This window comes from Vigna angularis, chromosome 3 (assembly GCF_016808095.1).
Source record: "Vigna angularis cultivar LongXiaoDou No.4 chromosome 3, ASM1680809v1, whole genome shotgun sequence".
NCBI lineage: Eukaryota > Viridiplantae > Streptophyta > Magnoliopsida > Fabales > Fabaceae > Vigna > Vigna angularis.
Window position 1 is genome coordinate 37,610,557 of NC_068972.1, and position 17,739 is coordinate 37,628,295.

At 34.5% G+C, this 17,739-nt stretch overlaps 2 protein-coding genes across 2 annotated transcripts; one reads left to right on the forward strand and one right to left on the reverse strand.

Annotated features, from left to right (window-relative positions):
- The first annotated feature begins 2,747 nt into the window (after positions 1–2,747).
- On the forward strand, positions 2,748–6,770 carry LOC108326054 (uncharacterized). Its single transcript, XM_017559298.2, has 11 exons — positions 2,748–3,180; positions 4,042–4,129; positions 4,239–4,330; positions 4,431–4,549; positions 4,640–4,755; positions 4,830–4,957; positions 5,046–5,132; positions 5,819–5,879; positions 5,975–6,015; positions 6,113–6,233; positions 6,514–6,770. The coding sequence occupies exons 1-11, from the start codon at positions 2,822–2,824 to the stop codon at positions 6,571–6,573; spliced, it is 1,272 nt and encodes a 423-aa protein (XP_017414787.1). The 5' UTR covers positions 2,748–2,821; the 3' UTR covers positions 6,574–6,770.
- A 203-nt stretch (positions 6,771–6,973) lies between these two features.
- LOC108326053 (U4/U6 small nuclear ribonucleoprotein PRP4-like protein) lies at positions 6,974–12,499 on the reverse strand. The gene is made up of 6 exons (XM_017559297.2): positions 12,272–12,499; positions 9,023–9,910; positions 8,471–8,924; positions 8,178–8,375; positions 7,933–8,014; positions 6,974–7,297 (listed from the first exon to the last, which is right to left on the reverse strand). The coding sequence occupies exons 2-6, from the start codon at positions 9,895–9,897 to the stop codon at positions 7,206–7,208; spliced, it is 1,701 nt and encodes a 566-aa protein (XP_017414786.1). The 5' UTR covers positions 9,898–9,910; positions 12,272–12,499; the 3' UTR covers positions 6,974–7,205.
- Between the last annotated feature and the right edge of the window lie 5,240 nt (positions 12,500–17,739).

Genomic DNA, 17,739 nt, shown 5'->3' on the forward strand with positions numbered 1-17,739 from the left:
TCCTGTTGAAGGACGAGCGGTAAATCCCGCTCGGGTAATGTCGAAGGTCGAGAGGTAAAACCTTCTTGATAAATGTCGAAGATCGAGAGGTAAATTCCTCTCGGTTCCTGTTGAAGGACGAGCGGTAAATTCCGCTCGGTTAATGTCGAAGGTCGAGAGGTAAAACCCTCTCGATAAATGTCGAAGACCGAGAGGTAAATTCCTCTCGGTTCCTATTGAAGGACGAGCGGTAAATCCCGCTCGGTTAATGTCGAAGGTCGAGAGGTAAAACCCTCTCGATAAATGTCGAAGACCGAGAGGTAAATTCCTCTCGGTTCCTGTTGAAGGACGAGCGATAAATCCCGCTCGGTTAATGTCGAAGGTCGAGAGGTAAAACCCTCTCGATAAATGTTGAAGACCGAGAGGTAAATTCCTCTCGGTTCTTATTGAAGGACGAGCGGTAAATCCCGCTCGGTTAATGTCGAAGGTCGAGAGGTAAAACCCTCTCGATAAATGTCGAAGACCGAGCGGTAAATTCCTCTCGGTTCCTGTTGAAGGACGAGCGGTAAATCCCGCTCGGTTAATGTCGAAGGTCGAGAGGTAAAACCCTCTCGATAAATGTCGAAGACCGAGAGGTAAATTCCTCTCGGTTCCTGTTGAAGGACGAGCCGTAAATCCCGCTCGGTTAATGTTGAAGGTCGAGCGGTAAAACGCTTTCAAATTCCGCAAACACAGCCTCCCTCAAACTCATCAGTCCTGTAGTTAACCACGGCTAAAGCCAAACGCTTAACTCGGACTTGGGGGGCATAGTGTACAGTATAAAATATTAACCGAGCGGTTACAAACAACCAACCGGATATTCAGGTAATCTGTTTATATCTTATTTTGTTTATATCTTATTCTGTTTATATTTTATTGGGCTTATCTCAGCTTAGGATCCATGAGGTAAATGATAAATACAAAGTCAGGGCCAAAGGCCAGGTAGGTTCCACTTACGCATTATTCACTCTACGCTACTCTAAAATACTCAGTAGTGAAAATCATTCACTAAACATTCAACTAAGAGCCGAGGCTCCTCAAAATCACACGCCTAACTTGAGCGTCAGAGTACCTTTTGCAGGTACATCCACCCCCGTCCAAAAGGAGACCGATCGGCTTGCGCCAACACCGATCGGCCAACAGCTGGAGTTTGGAGGCGAGCGAGCGGCCCAGACGCGTCAACAGGTTAGTCTTTCGGTCCCAAAACTTTCCACCGAGACACATAATTAATAATTAACTGATGTTAAACATATAAACTATAATTATTATATATCATTTGTATATGAGTTTGTGAGTTTATTAAAGTTATGATATTTCAACATGTAGATTTCATACTTAACGAGAATTCACATAAAATTTCTAACCAAACTATTTCATAACATTGGTACCTCCACGTAATTTCTTCCTTATTCATATCACATATCCACATATAAGTTAAATAGTTAACAATATAGTTACATGGTAAACAAATTTCAACCATATGTTCAATCCAACATTAACATTATCATCCTTTTAAGTATTACTTATATTTCAACATTTTAAACCACACTCTATTCAAATAAGTATCATACAATATCCATAACATTTTTATACCATTCGTTTCATCATATTAGCATGCTTTCATTCTCTTAAAACCCTAATAATTTCATATTAGAACAATTTCTAGAAAAAGAATTTCACGTTTCAAACCACATCAAATAGAGAAATCAACAAAACGAGTAACCATGAGAAGGAACTCGACTAAGTAACATGTGAGTCAAATAATAACAAAATATAGTTAAATGAGCCCAACAAGAACAAACTCGTCCAACAACCAACCTCCCTTGATTTTATGTCAAATTTGAATCTAGCTGACCTAAATATAAGTACATAAATAATGTTTATTAATTTAATAATAGTTATTAACATTATATAATTCTACCCACACATTGTAATATCATTTGCTTTTTGTAATTAATTTTTGTTATACTCGCTTAAAATTTTTTTTGAAAAAACATTCAGAGTATATCAAATATTACGCCTTTTAAAATAAATATTATAGAATATATTTTAAATTACTCTTAAAAAAGATCTTATAGGTGTTTTAATGTAAAAGAGTTACAAATTAATTTTGAATTATGTTAGATATACTATTTGAAATTCTTATTCTGAAATATAATTTTCAAGAATGGTTATAAAATTTGTAATTCATAAATTTTCTTAGTATTATATTTGATTTTCACAAAGGATAAAGATTTTAAAGGTAAAATGATTAAAAATGAGGTAATATGTGATGTGAAAAACTATAAAGGAGAAGGAAAAATTGGTGAAGTTTTATCTAATTATAATGATGATTAAAAATCCACAGTATCTGTTATAAAATGTTTAATACTTTAGATTATTGAAAAATCATAAAACACTAAATTGAAATTTTTAAAAATTAAATAGAATGTAAAAGGTAAAAATCATTTGTATAATTTAACCAATAAGTAATTATAATGTAACGATATAGTTCATTTAATATATATACACACACACACCAAATAAACACATAATAAAACAACAATTAAATTTTAAATTATAAGTATAAATTAATTTTATTAAAAATATTTAATATAATAGTTAAATGGATTAAAGTTATTAAAAAAACTAAAACGTCTCATGGGCCTGTGGTGATGAATTGGCAAAATCTGATTGGTGCTATGACGACAGTGAAAAACTCCAAAAAAATAGAAAAAGGAATAAGATTCAGCGTAGCAAATCTCCAAAACAAAGACCAGAGTGTGCCTGAAACAGAACAACCTTAACAAACCCAACAATAACAATGGGAGCACGAAAGAGACTCTCTTCTTCTTCTGAACCTTCTTCTTCTGTGGTGAAGGAAGACACACAGAACAAACCCCAAGAAAAACTGAACCTTGCAGACCCTCCAATTGCGCCTCCCAAATGGGGTCTTCTTCTCAAGCTCTCGCTCCTGCTGCTTCCTTACTTGTACCTTCTCTTTTACTACTACCCCATCGAATCGGAACTCCGAAGATCGATCCTCATCAATGCGGGAATGAGCCTTGCGGGGTTGTTCGTCACGGTCAAGATGATCCCCGTCGCGTCCAGATACGTTCAGAAGCGAAATCTATTTGGCTATGATATCAACAAGAAGGGAACCCCTCAAGGAAATGTCAAAGTGTTAGTCTTTTTCTTCGTTTCCCTTTTTTATTTTTTGCTTTTATGAAGTGGGTTTGTGTTGGATTTTGATTTCGAGATCTTGGTATCTATTTTTATTTTTTATTTTTAAATCATAGGTGGGTTAACGGGAGCATTTGGTTGGATTTGGGAGGGAATCTTCAGTCTGGGATATAAGTTTTGTGCTTTCTGATATGATTTTGTTCTGTTCCATGTGATCATTATTTTTTTTTTCTTTTATCCTACACTTGTTGTATTGTTCAATAAATGTATCTGGATTTGATTATTTTGGTAAGATGATGTTCACTAGCACAATGCTTTCTCTTTTTAGACTCTGGATTGTTCTGAAACCTGAGTTTGCTATCTACCAGACTAATTCTTATATTTGATAAAGCGAAAAGCGTGGAAGTTTTAGACTTACCGATGGTGTTCTTGGAATGTGTTCTAGACTTTGATTTGTAGAATTAATTTTGCTATCTTTCCCTTCTATTTTTTTTTTTCAATGGGATTGTTGAACTTGGCATTTTCAGTTTAGGTTTTAACTGGAAATGTGTGATGAAAATGAGGATGTCACGACCAGCGAATGGGTAGTTTGGTTGATGGTTTAGTTTAAGAAATTGATTAATATGCTTGGCAAATGCAGTTATTACCTTACATTGTAAATGCAGTTAAGAGAGAGAAGTAGAGAACAAATCCTTAGCTAAGATTTATTTTGGTACTATGTACTTTATGTATTTAATGCCATGTATGCACGTAAAGGATAGATATCTTTTGTTTTATATTTTTGGTGCACGGAAAGGATAGATATCTTTTGTTTTATATTTTTGGTACTAAGTTTTGACTTTGTAACCTCTTTATTTGCAGGCCTGAGTCGTTAGGCATAGTTGTTGGTATTGTCTTCTTGGTGGTGGCAATCTTGTTTCAGTATTTTAACTTCACAGCAGATTCAAATGTAAGTATATTATGTGAATTATGAGTGTGGCAGATATGAGAATTCGGTTCAACTCTAGTATCAATAGAAGAACGAAATGCTGTACTTATAAACTATTTTTATTTTACAGTGGCTTGTTGAATATAATGCAGCATTAGCATGCATCTGTTTCATGACATTACTGGGTTTTGTTGACGATGTCCTTGATGTACCTTGGAGAGTGTGAGTTTACATGTTCTCACAATTTGCTTCCTGGATTTGTGCTTGTTAACTACTGTTATAATAGTTGCTTTTTTTTATTTTATGTTGATGTGAAGAACAGAAAATTACTACTCCCATCAATTGCTGCACTTCCTTTGTTAATGGCATATGCTGGACACACAACTATAGTTATACCAAAGCCACTTGTTGCACACATTGGGATAGAGATTTTGGATCTTGGTAATCTTTCTTTACCTTTATGCAAATGACACTTGAGAAGTCACTGATTATTTTAAAAGTTCACTACTTTGACTTTGTTTCATGAGGCAGGATGGATATATAAACTATATATGGGGCTATTGGCTGTTTTCTGCACAAATTCTATCAATATACATGCTGGGTTAAATGGCCTAGAAGTTGGGCAGACGGTGGTTATTGCAACAGCTGTAAGTATTCAAGCTTGTAACAGTTAACATAATCCACATTGGTCATGAAAATTAGTAATGCCGTGGATATGCAGATCCTGATTCACAATATTATGCAAATTGGAGCATCAACAGATCCTGAATATAAACAAGCGCATGCATTCTCTATTTACTTAGTTCAGCCCTTGCTTGCTACCTCTTTAGCCTTACTTTCTTACAACTGGTACTCACTGATGTAACATTATCATTTTGTTTGAAACTTTTTTTCACGTGATTAAGAGTAGTTTACTAACAGTCTGTTGTTGTTCTAGGTATCCATCTTCAGTTTTTGTTGGAGATACATATACATACTTTGCAGGGATGACTATGGCCGTGATTGGTATTTTAGGCCATTTTAGGTATATTCTTACCTTGCATCTGCCGTCGTACTCTGTTATAATGGATCAATAGAGATGGTAGATCTTCATTTTCATTAGTTGAAACTTGCAAACAAATGATTTATTTTTCCAGTCTTGCTTCTTTTCATTTCAATCATGGTTAACGATATCTTGTGATAATACCCTTCCAAGTGTACTTTTGCCTTATATAATAGCACAAGGTATTTCACTTTCGGGGGGGATTTTCTATTCAAATGTGAGGTCTATATTCATCATTTCATTCTTATTAGAAAGTGAACATTATATCTAATTTAACTTTACAAAACCAACCAATTTATAAGGTGAGATTTTCATTTACATATTGTAACTTAATTATTTCTCTAGTTGATGTGAGATTTGTAATAGACCATAAGGACCGAACATCTTGAGTGTGAAACTAAATGTATTTGTGGATAGTTAGAAAGTGGTCTCACAACGGGTGAAATCATAGGTCCAACAATTTTAGTTGGGATATACCTTAATACCATTAGAAAGTGGACTTTAAGTTTAACCATGCAAAAATCGACTTAGTAATGTGAGCTTTAACTGAGATTTTAGTTCATTGCTAAATGATAGCACATTTTTCTTAACCCATGTTGCTTCTGTTTATGAACTTGCCTTATATGATTATCGATTTCCTTGTAATAATTTTATTATATTTGCTTCAGTGAAACTCTCTTGATTTTCTTCCTACCCCAAGTTTTGAACTTTCTCTTGTCACTTCCCCAGGTTTGTCACTAACAAAATCTCAATTGACATTTTAACTTTGTGATAATTTAAAAACTGTTGTGAACATGTTTGACATAAAATATGCTTTGCACCAGCTTTCTGGCTATATTCCGTGTCCACGTCATCGTCTGCCAAGGTAGGCATTAACAACAAATGTATCTAAGTCAATGGTTGAGACATCTTACCTCTTGTACTTGTTTGGTTGAAAACTCATGGACCCTCAATTCATTCAGGTTTGACCCTCAAACTGGACTACTGACTGGGACAAATGATGGGACACTCGTTAACTTCTTCCTAAGAAATTTAGGCCGCAAATCTGAAAAAGCACTTTGTATTTATCTTCTTGCTTTCCAGGTGATTCCCTCTTTTTCTTGTGACCAGCATTCCTTTTTGTTTTCTATTTCCGTGTTGAACTTGGTTGTTTGTATGATTCAAGTAAACTAGTAGTTTCAAGAACTTGATTTATTTTGTTGGATCTGACTCCTATTATGGGATTACATGCTAGAGGGAAAAAAATGCAGGATATTAATATATTTTTTTAAATCAAGAGCAAATTTTAATCACTTTATAGCTTGCTAATCATGCAGTTTATCATAGTTATCATTGCTCTAATGTTCTTTTCCCCTTTGGACAGGCTATAGCGTGCTGTTTCTGTTTCTTGCTAAGGTATTTCCTTGCTGGTTGGTACAAATAAAAGCCCGAAGTGGATACTAAAAAAGACATGGATGAAAACCACTCGACAGACTGGTTTTGTTGTATAACCATTTTTGTAGAAAAATTTAGTGAGAAATAGGCATATAGATTTTGGTGAACGAATTTCTTTCATCATCTGAATGTTGTGTACTAATATCAACTTACAGAAATATACCACTTGAAAATTTTCTGGAGACATTCAATAGCTTAACATTTTCGTATACAATCCGTTAGCAATATCATTTATAACAATGCCACCGCGTGCTCTTTTGGTTTTGGAAATCACCAGCTGAAATGACATCCTTCAAATAAATTATCTGAATGTGTTTATGCATACTGAGACAGTGTTTTACATGCAAAAAATATTGTAAAAGAAAGAAAACAAAAAGCAGGACGCTACATTGAAATTAAGGGATAATTAGTTATTTACTCATGCTACATCAAGTGTAATTGGTTGGTCGACTATATAAGTGATACAAGGTGGCAAAAAAAGTATTTTTTTTTTCAATGTAATGTATGACTACGTAAAAATCCATCCAAGCAAAATAGTCATTCTAAGATGTCTCTAACAAAAATTATGAATCTCATTTGGGCCACCAAAGTCTTTCAGATATTGCATGTCATCAAAATAGCTTAATCAACATCCATTGCTTGTTCGTTAGTCGTATTGCTGGACCACAGTTTTATGGTGCGATCATGGGAGACGGTAACAATGTGGCCACCATCTGCAGACAATAATAATACATGCTACAATCAGAATACGGTAATTTGGTGATACAGCTGCGCCGCAAACAAACAATTTATCAAAAAAAAAAACTTATCAGCTCAAAGACTTGATCCTTACGTTTCTAAAAGAATCAGATCCCACTTACCAAGAGTATATAAACAGTAAAATTGATGAAGTCCTATCCTTTAACATCTGACAATAGAATAAAAGAACCCATCCCTCTCCTTTCATTTCCTTTAGCCTTTTATGGCATATAGGAAGGAAATGAATGCAGAAGAAAAATCTATGAAGCACTTAAAAAAGTCCCCTGCTGGACTAAAACTCGGAAAAGCTTAAACCAGATTTGCAATTTGAGTCACAACTTCACATAGGATGTACCCATTAAACTCAATGCCACATAATTTATTTTATCAATTCCTACAACAAACTTTCCAGATATATCATTAGTTTTTCAAAATACCCACTAGTTAAGTTAGATTTTAAATTCACCATTGGTGGTGAGTTGTGGACAGGACACTGGTGCATTGAAACACATCGATCACTTAATGAAATAGCACATAAAAATGGAAAAAAGAAATGATATCTGAATCAGAGCCATGTGTGTGTTATTCTTTTCTGAGATAGAAATCCTACCTCCAAGAACATCCACAGAGGTAACTTTTGCTTCATGCCCAGATAGTGTCTTCACAGGCTTAAAGTCACGGCCCGACCAAACCTACAGTTAAAACATAAATATGAATAAGTCTAACCAATTACCCATGCAAAGGTACTGTATCTCCATATAAATATAAATAAGTATACTAAAATCAAAATAAACAAATTATGAATCTTAAAATTTCACTTCAATAAAACGTTTTAGGCAGAAATAGAAAGTATACCTTAGCAGTCATGTCATATGAAGCAGTTACGAAAAAGTAACCTTCTTGTGGTTCAAATTTAACTTGTGATATTAAATTCGAGTGAGCAGGAATAGTATAAAAGGATTTCTTCTTCCTCAAATCCCAAATCCGACACGTGTTGTCTTCACCACCAGTGGCTAGATGATATCCATTAGGTGAAAAACTGATGCCAAGAACCTTCAAAATGAATTACAATCAGTCATCCTTATGAAAGTAAGGCATTAAATGTAACTTTGAGTGAGAAAAAGAGTGCAGGGTCTTTAATCTCCTACCGGTTTGACATGACCTTCCAGTGCAAGAATACTTCTTCCAGTTCGGAGGTCCCAAACACGAGCCAGAGAGTCTAGTCCACAAGATGCAGCTAATGATCCATCGCGGTGGAAAGCCAGGCCATACACACTTCTACTATGTCCTTCTTGAAGAAGCAACTCCTCCCCTGTTTCTATGTCCCATAATCTCCATGTCTTGTCAAAACTGGCAGTTCCCAGGTACTTCCCTGATGGATGGAAGGCAATGCGGGCAAGACGGTCCAGATGACCCTCAAATGTCTTCAAAAGTGATCCTTGATCATTCCAATACTTTGCTGTTCGATCAGCAGAGGCAGTTGCTAAATGATCATGAACAGGAGAAAAAGCAACATCTGTAGCACGTTCTGTGTGCCCCTTCAAGGTGGAATGTTTTTTTATTTTGGGCATGTTCCACAACTTGGAAGCGCCAGTCAGAGAACTACAAAATAAATAAAAACATTCAGTAGTAGATTGGAATGGTTTCACAAAGGAAGAAATGGTAAAAGATCAGGCTTAAGCTGTACAACAACAACATACCAGGTGGCAAGCCATTTTCCATCCCTTGAGAAGGAGCAACCAGAAAGGGGCCGATCATCTCCAATTTCACTGAATTCGAGACTCAAATTCCCAGCCTGCCTCAATGCCCAATCTATCTCTGCATCCATATCTTCATCTGGATCATCCCTTCTTCTCTGTGCACGTTGAATCCGTAATGCTGCCCTTGCCAAAGAATATTTAGCAATATAAATTCTGGCATCCAGGAGAGCCTTTGACCCTTCAGTGTAAAAAGGATACTGCAGTGCTTCCTCAGCCTCGTCTTTTGGAGCAGAAGCCGCAGCCTCTTCATCCTCATGAGCTTTCATCAGCTTCTCCAGCTGACCTTCTGCATCTAGCTTCGCCATAATCATCCGCAACCTGTCCCGCCTCTCCATCTCTCTCTCACCAAACAGAGTTATTGGCTCACCAAGATGTCGAAGCCGAGCTCGCACAGCCATATCATTTGTAGGAACGGCAAGAGCAGCTGCCCGCCTCTTCATCATGAGTTCCTGCATTGCCTTTTCCTGCCGCTCTCTCACCAGTCTACTCTCTTCAGATATCTCATACTCTCCAGTCCCCTGGTTAATTCTTGCATTTGAGTCATCATTGTCCGAGTCAGAGTCACTTGATCTAACCTCGCCATTTTGTGGCACAGGTGGCCTAATGACTGGTGGCCGAACTGGAAGTGGTGCCAGTGGGCGAGGGGGAGGAATTGTGGGAATTGGAGCTAAAGGAGGCACAACAGAAGGTGCAATAACAGGTGGAATAATAGGTTGTATTGAATGGGGTAGAGATGCATTATCAGAAATAGTATCTTGACCATCAGAGGCGGGTAAAGATGGTTCTGCAGTAACATTTTCCTTCTCCACTTCCATGATTCCTACCCAACTGAAAAGAATAAAAAAAACAACACTATAGAATTTTAGACTACAAAATTAAATTAAAAAATTACTACAAATAAATAATAGCTGCCCAGAAAAATTAAATGAAATTGCCAATGCCATATCTAAGGAAACACAAGCAGAGAAGTGTCAAGCGTACACATAAAACCACAAAAAAAGGATCTAAGTAAAGGCCCAATAGAAATAAGTTAGTGATTGTGAATGGATAGGTTTGGAATAAAACCATACCAAAACCCTTTACAGACTCATTATAAGGTTAAATTTGAAAATCAACCCATTTCATTTAAAAAACGGTTTGGTAAAAATCAATCTGGTTTTCAACTTGTTTTAAACCTTACTTCTTTAATATATAAAATCTATTCATAAATCCAAATTCTATATATTTTTTTCTAAATTCAATTATAAAACCAATTTATTATTTTTATACAATAAGACAGAACAACAAAAGTATTTTTGATTACTGTGAGGCGTCCCAAAACTAAACTAGGCAAGAGGGCAGAATACATATTTACCTAATGATCACAATTAGGATAACTAAAGAAACAAGAAAGAAGGTGCAAAATAATGCACAACTATTGACTACAGACAAGTGAATTTTTCATATCCGGCATGTCTCAGCCTGAGACCCTAATCAGAGAGCATTTTATTCATTGTTATTAGTGGTGTTCTAATTATTCATCAAAAGTTGAGTGGCAATAATTATTTATTATGGTCTACCACTGCTAAACAAAGGTTTTTGAGACAAGGTAATGAGGAACATCAACCTATTTCATGTGATAATGCTAAAAAAAGGATGGTTGGTCATAATTATTTTTAATGTTCAGTCTTTCATATAATGTTTCTTATTCTAATTTTGTTTAAAACATTGTATTAAAAGATGGTTTCTACTTCTCTCAGAATCATTTAAAATTCATTCTCGTGGGCGGCTATATTATTCCCTGATATGGGTAAACGGCAACCTTGCTAAGTTACTGGATTACTTTGAGCCTGATCAAACCAGAACAATGTTCAGAAATCAGAATAGCAAGAATCAAGCACTATATATCTAGGCTGATCTTTGCTCCATTTTTAATATAGAAATTAGAAAACCCTATTTGTTAAAAATAAAGATAATTTTGAGCAGCCTAATCTAGCAACTTCAGCTCTTGAAATGTGCCAAAAAGCCTCTTGTTTCTACCAATTTGTTAGAGGTTAAATCCCTGTGTTCTGATTCTAAATAATTATTAGCAACAAATGGATTTCATTCCAGCAAAAATCTTCTACATAGTATTTAGCAACAAAATTGTAGCGCACTTGGATGATAAGCAAAAGCATAAACCCATGTTGTGGGAGGATTTCTCTAACAAAAATGAAGCATGGATCGTTCAAACACCCCAATAAAGAACAAGTCAAAGAGCTATATATGTATTCATCTGAAGAAAGACAAAATTATAATAGAAGATTTAATGCATCTGAAGCAGAGATGGACAAGAAGCATAACATTTAAAACTAAAAAAAAAATCGTTTCAATGTAAAAGACATTTAAAATCTAATGGTATACCCTTAACTTTTGTGTTGATATCCCATTCTGAGCTTCTGAGTTATTAGTCCCATAAAACAATTCATGATAAATACATATTCTCTGGTTCTTTTCACACAACTAAATACAGTACAAAATGAAGCGGAATATCCAACACCAGTTCCCCGCATAACACAGTTTATATTACACGAAATTCTACACGCCACTTCCTTTTTATGCTTAGTGACCAATCTGCCATCGACCACCACTAATAAGCCATACAAAAAGATTGAAATGTAAAGTTTCAATAGTATGCTTTATCTAAAACATGCTATCTCTCATTAAGCTCCGATTGTCCAACTTTTCCTCAAATATCCCCATTCAAAGTAGATTAGACGTGAGGAGTCAAAATATAACTAATTCAGCTGAGACAATGTCATCTATCGTCCAACCACTCCTTTTAACAGTTGATACTTTGACAATGAAATTAATAAGAGAAACAGAGAGTATGTTGATTACTTTTGCTTTACTGAAACACTTAGTCACAACATGGCACTGTTAAAATCTTTTTGGAATGTTGCTCTGAAAACCCAACTCTGAAATATCTCAAAAACTAAATACAATAAAATATTTTTGCTAAGGCTCGGAAAGTTTTAACTCATTCCCCAAATCCCAACTCACTCTTCAACAGAATACCCCAAATTACATAACAAGAAACCCCAAACCTCAATCTTCAAATACCACACAAGAAATAAAAAATAAGAATGAAATCATAACAGCAAGTACAGTACAAGCAACAATGTAATAGCTAAAAAAACTACAAAATAGAGTAATGAGTAAATAGCCTACCTCACCAAACCAAATCCGTGAAGGAAATTGTGTTTGCTGTGACGTTAGCGTTTTTAGGGTTCTCGTTGTCGTTCATGCAGCGACGGGCTGAAGTTGACGAATCAAACCCTTGCTGGCCGACGGCGGACGGCGGAGACAAGGCTGGTGAGCGGAACGCTGCCGACGAGATGAGGGAAAGAGTAGAGAGGAAGCGCGTAAACACTGACTACTGAGGTTTCATATTCATGTGTTTATTCTTTTTATGAACTTCATTTTATTCTATTGTTAAAACTATACTTTCATGTCTTATTTATTTTTCTTTATCAGAAATACTTTTTAATTAATGAAATGTAGGTTAATTATTTATAATAAAAAAATTTAATTTCTACTATCATACTTTCATATTATACTGTAAATTTTAGTGAATTCAAAGAGAAAATGAAAAGATTTAAGATAAAAATGAAATTATTTGAATACAAAAAATATTATAAAAAATAAAAAGATTTAAGATAAAAATTTATGAAAATTAATGATTAACGTAATGTTTTAATAAATTAAAAAAGTGTGTTAATTAATAAAACTGGATTATTATTATTTAAATTATTTAATCATTGTTATTGATGTAAAATTCCAGAAAATGGTATTTTGGAAGTGGTGGTAGTCTAAAAATAGTGAGACTTGATTATTTTAATATAAAACGGTTTTATTATAAATAATTTTGTTATAAACGAGTTTCATTATTTTAAAATGTACCATCTCTTTAGAAAATCACTTTTCTAGAGTTCTCTACCTTCTCTCTAAGAGTTCTTGATCTCAAGTCATATGTTCGATGATCAAGAAGTGTCTAGGCGATCCTGCGTCGAGGGCTACAATTCCTACCAATCAATTTCTTGATTTGAGCCGGTAAGTTGTTTCCCCTCTTTCTTCGTGAGTTCTTGAACCTTGATCATGCAATGGATTCTGTTTGCATGAAGTAACCTTTCCCTTTAATTTTTTTACTTCAATTAGGTCCTGAAGTTGGTTTCCTATAACCAATCGGTGAGTTGTAGGTTTTTGTAGAGTTTCCTTGCAGTGCAAGCAAACTGTCGGGGTTTCTTTGAGCTGTGCTTTTGATCTGAGGTAAGGGAAGCTAGAGTTTTCTTGAATTGATGCTAATTGTGTATGTTAGAGGATGCATGAATATTGAATTGTGTGAGTAAAATTCTATTCTATGATTGAATGTAGAGAAATCAATTAGGTGTTTGATGTTTTGTGTGTTGATGAATGATGTATAATATGTTGAATCTATTTGTATATGAGATTGATGTTGAATTTAGTGTTGATAAAGTGAATTGTGATGATGGAATTATTGGGAGCAAGGGTTACTCTTGGTTATAGGTTATTTTGGTCTAGAAATGAGGTATTAGAAAGTGAAAACTGTGAGAGAAGTCTTGTGAATTGGTTTGAAGTATGTGAAGTATGTTTTGAGTGTTTTGTGAGTGGTTAAGATGTTTAAAATGGATGAAATCCGTGGGGAGAAGGTTTGGTGATGGATAAGATAGAGTTCTACTTGGTTTAGAACTCAATTTGAGGAAATGAACTAGTGAAAACTTGAGTTAGAGGTTCTGTGCTCAAATGGTCAGTTTGGAGAGTTTTGGTAAGTCATTTGGGACTTGCTTGAGTCCCTAAGTTGCTTGAAATTGTGCCACAAGTGGTAGAATTCAATTTAAGTCTCTAAGTTGAGTTTTTGTAAGTTTTTGGGTGAGATCTTGAGGCTACTTGTTTAGATTGATGTTAGAAGGGTTTAAACACACTTAGTTAATTATAAGTAAGTATATAACACAATCTAGGAGGGTTAGAAGTTGGGAAAAATAGTTGGAATTGGTAAATTTGACGTAGGTTGCGTAATTCTGCAGATTTGGTGCTGCAGAATTATGCATACTCATTGAGCGAATTCACTCGCTCAGCGAGTGGTGGTAGAGATGGATTTTCTGTCAGAGGACTTTTGCTTAGCGAATGATATGCGCTAAGCGAATTTTTGAGGTATGGGAGCACTGTCACTATTATTCAGATAGCGAATGACATGCGTTGAGCGAATTGTTGAGGTTTGGGAGCACTACCAATTTTATTCGGATAGCGAATGACATGCACTGAGCAAAAATATCAGAGTTTTGACTAAGATATTATATGTTTTCTTAAAGTGTGTACAATGTATGTGAATGTTTGAATGATTGGTTTCTACTACTTGTTGTGGAGTATGAATTTAATTGTAATATGAATTAAAATACATAATGTTTGATTCTTGATGTTATGTATGTATTGAAAGTATGATTGATGTACGTAATTCTATGATCCTCACGGAGAGGTTACATGGTGGTGCCTAGTGTTGCGAATTAAAGTGAAAGTATGTGGTTTCAAAGTAAGTTCCAAGGTGAATGCTCTTGGTGAGGTTCAAGTGTTTTAGAATGAATACAGGGAACTCAGTATTAGGGGTTATCCTAACACTCAAATGATCTTTCTTTCTCAAATAGAGAGGATTGATACATGTGGTGAGAGTAGTAGGAGGTCCTAGTGTAGGCGCTACCTAGAGGCCTATTGCGCGGTAACGGACTAACCTTGTGTGGGTGGTAGGGTGAAACCCATTGACAATGACTTTGCAAAGTAGTAGAGGCCACCACAAGTGCACAACCCGCCATAGCTCGGTATTCATTCTAAGTCTGAACAGTCGGTTTAGGTCTTTGCATGTTAAGATGTTTTGATTGGATTAAATTACATATGATTCTTATGTGAAATGCTTTAAACTTATGATGTATTGTTTTGTATCTAGCTTACCCTTGATTTTTTGTTGCCTGTCTTTGTATGTTGTTTCTCTTTTGCGATGATCACCTAATGGTGTGAGCTTAGGGATTCACCTTTTCAGTTGTTCCAGCTTGAGGTGAGGGAGTAGCATATGAGTTGTTAGATAGATCTACAGAAGTAGATATCTTCTTTGAAGGAGATTTGTTTTACCTAGTCGTTCTTTTAGCATCTATGTAACGTTTCATTTTGGTAGTTTTATACTATTAAAATGAGATATTACAATTTATATATTATTATTGATATTACTATTATTTTTATTGTTGTTATTATTTATATTTTATCATTTTTATTATGTTATATTATTTTATTATGAAAATATAATAAAAATTAATTAATAAAATATAATATATGTATATACCTTGTAAAACTCAAGAAAATGGTATTTTAGAAGCAGTGAGAGTTTAAAAATAATGAGAATAAGTTATTTTGATATTAAATTATTTATTTATAAATAATTTTATTATAAACGAGTTTGATTATTTTAAAATTTATCATCTCTCTTAGAAAACACTTTGACCTTTTCTCTAAGAGTTCTAACTCTTTAGTCATCTCTTTGACGATCAGGAGGTACCTAAATGACTACATTGGTCTACATTCCTATCTGACAGTTTATGCAATAGAGCAAGTAAGTTTCGACTTCTTTTTGCTCTTTGTTCTTTATTTGAGACCATGCATGAAATCTTCCACCGCATGTGTAATGTGAACTTTCCTTTGAGTTCATTGTTGATCAAAGGTCCTCAGAACTCTCCTTGATATCTTTTTGGTGTTTCTTATGTGTATTTATAATTCTTTGAGTCGGAAGCAACGCAATGCGATTGTAGAGCTTAATAGGCAACTTTGTGAGGTAAGGGAAACTAATTTTATTTTCTAATTTAATTATTAAGTATAAAATGATATTTTGAAAGTATATGAAATTGATGCATGTTGTGATTGTGTGTATGTATGTTGGTTGTATATATAATTGTATATGAATAAAATGCTTGTATAGTGTTGAATGTGTTTGATTGAAGTTTAATGAATAAATAATGCTTGATTCTTTGTGTAATTTGGTGTAAAATGGGGGTGATTTGGTGAAGGTAATTGGTATGATGATATTGGTGAAAGGGGAAGGTTGATGTATCATTTTGTAGTCCAAATTGAGGGGTATTGGTATAAAAATTCTTAGAATATTGAGTTTAAAGTGGAACCTACAGTTTGGCAAGGGTTATTAGGTATTTTATAATTTGTTTATATCCTTAAATGGTCAAGTTAGGATGTTAAGTTGAGAGAAAGAAACTGAGTTCACTTTTATCTTTGCGTTAGAGTGAAATTAAGGGTTTTGATTGGTGAAATTAGGGGTTTTTATAGGTGAAATTATGGGAAAATGGTTGGTCTGGGAGAATAACAGTTTAAGGTCAGTTTTGAAGTCATTTAAGACTTATTGAAGTTTTCTAGCCAGCAAAATTTGGTGTAGAATGTAGTAGATGGTTTGTGAGAGTGCTTTACATGTTTAAGGTCCAAATGAAAGGATTTTGGGTAATGAATTTCTAAAGGAGGAAGTATGTGATGAATTAGAGGGTTTAGGGTCCCTTGTTGAGTCAATTATGACTTATTCCTGCTTTTGGGTGGATGAAATTGGGGTTAGAAGGAATGGAAATGAGTTTAGGTAGTTTAGTGAAGTGGATTTTGATTTGGAGTAGTCAAATTGAGTTAGAAGTGAGTTTTCTGAAGTTTCTTAGTGTCCAGAGGGTTTTAGGGATCAATCAAAGTTGTGGGGAAAGTATCCAAAGTCATACTAATCGATTAGGCAATAACTTTTGTTTTAATCGATTATATCATTAATGTAATTGATTAAAATGCCAATTATGCCTTGTTTTACTTCTTCTGGCTTATTTTAAAAGATTAGATTAAAAGCATAATGGATTATGCCAAAGCTTTTGTTTTAACCGGTTATGTCTCTAATATAATATATTAAAATATGCAGTTTTGTCCTCTTTTGCTTTATGTGAATTCTAGCTTGCCTTAACATATTATATTACCAATATAATTTATTAGTACCCAAGTAATGTGTAATTTTTATCAACCTAAACCAAATTCACTTGTACACATATGATCTATTTACTTCATTATTCTCTTATGATCCAAAGCAATCTTATTATCAATTTTTATTGTGCAATAGAGAATCAATTTTATTATCAACTACTTGGTGATACTTGATGCGATTGTTTATGGTTTTTGTGATGAAAGCTTTGAGATTTCATGTGATAATATGCAATGTTTGTGTGAAGTATATGTATATATATATAATTATGAGAGGGATATGATGATGATGATGAATATGTGGTTGATTGTGTGAATGATTAATGGACGTAATTCCATGATTCGTGGAGAGGTTACATGGTGGTGCCCTGTATTATTGTTGTATGATTGTAGGAAGCTAAGTATTTATGGTTTATCCTGATGCTCTCATTAACCTCAATCTCAAGTAGAGATAGATGGTTATGTCGTGGATAGTAGTAGGAGGTTCAAGTCTAGGGGCTTTACCTTGGCCAAAGACTTATGTTAAGGACTAATCTTGTGTGGTAGCTTGGGGTCAACCAGTAGTATTACCACTACAAGTGCATGAATCACCATAGTTCAACATTCATATTATATTCGGATGGTCAAGTCTA

Excerpts from the sequence above, each read along its gene's own strand:
- LOC108326054 (XM_017559298.2), top strand. The coding sequence starts at position 2,822 with ATGGGAGCACGAAAGAGACTCTCTTCTTCTTCTGAACCTTCTTCTTCT. Across the intron at positions 5,133-5,818 it reads GGTATTTTAGGCCATTTTAG|TGAAACTCTCTTGATTTTCT; the intron begins GTATATTCTTAC and ends TATTTGCTTCAG. Across the intron at positions 6,016-6,112 it reads CCACGTCATCGTCTGCCAAG|GTTTGACCCTCAAACTGGAC; the intron begins GTAGGCATTAAC and ends CAATTCATTCAG.
- LOC108326053 (XM_017559297.2), bottom strand. The coding sequence starts at position 9,897 with ATGGAAGTGGAGAAGGAAAATGTTACTGCAGAACCATCTTTACCCGCC. Across the intron at positions 8,376-8,470 it reads TGGAAGGTCATGTCAAACCG|GTTCTTGGCATCAGTTTTTC; the intron begins GTAGGAGATTAA and ends TTCATTTTGAAG. Across the intron at positions 7,298-7,932 it reads CTCTGTGGATGTTCTTGGAG|ATGGTGGCCACATTGTTACC; the intron begins GTAGGATTTCTA and ends TATTGTCTGCAG.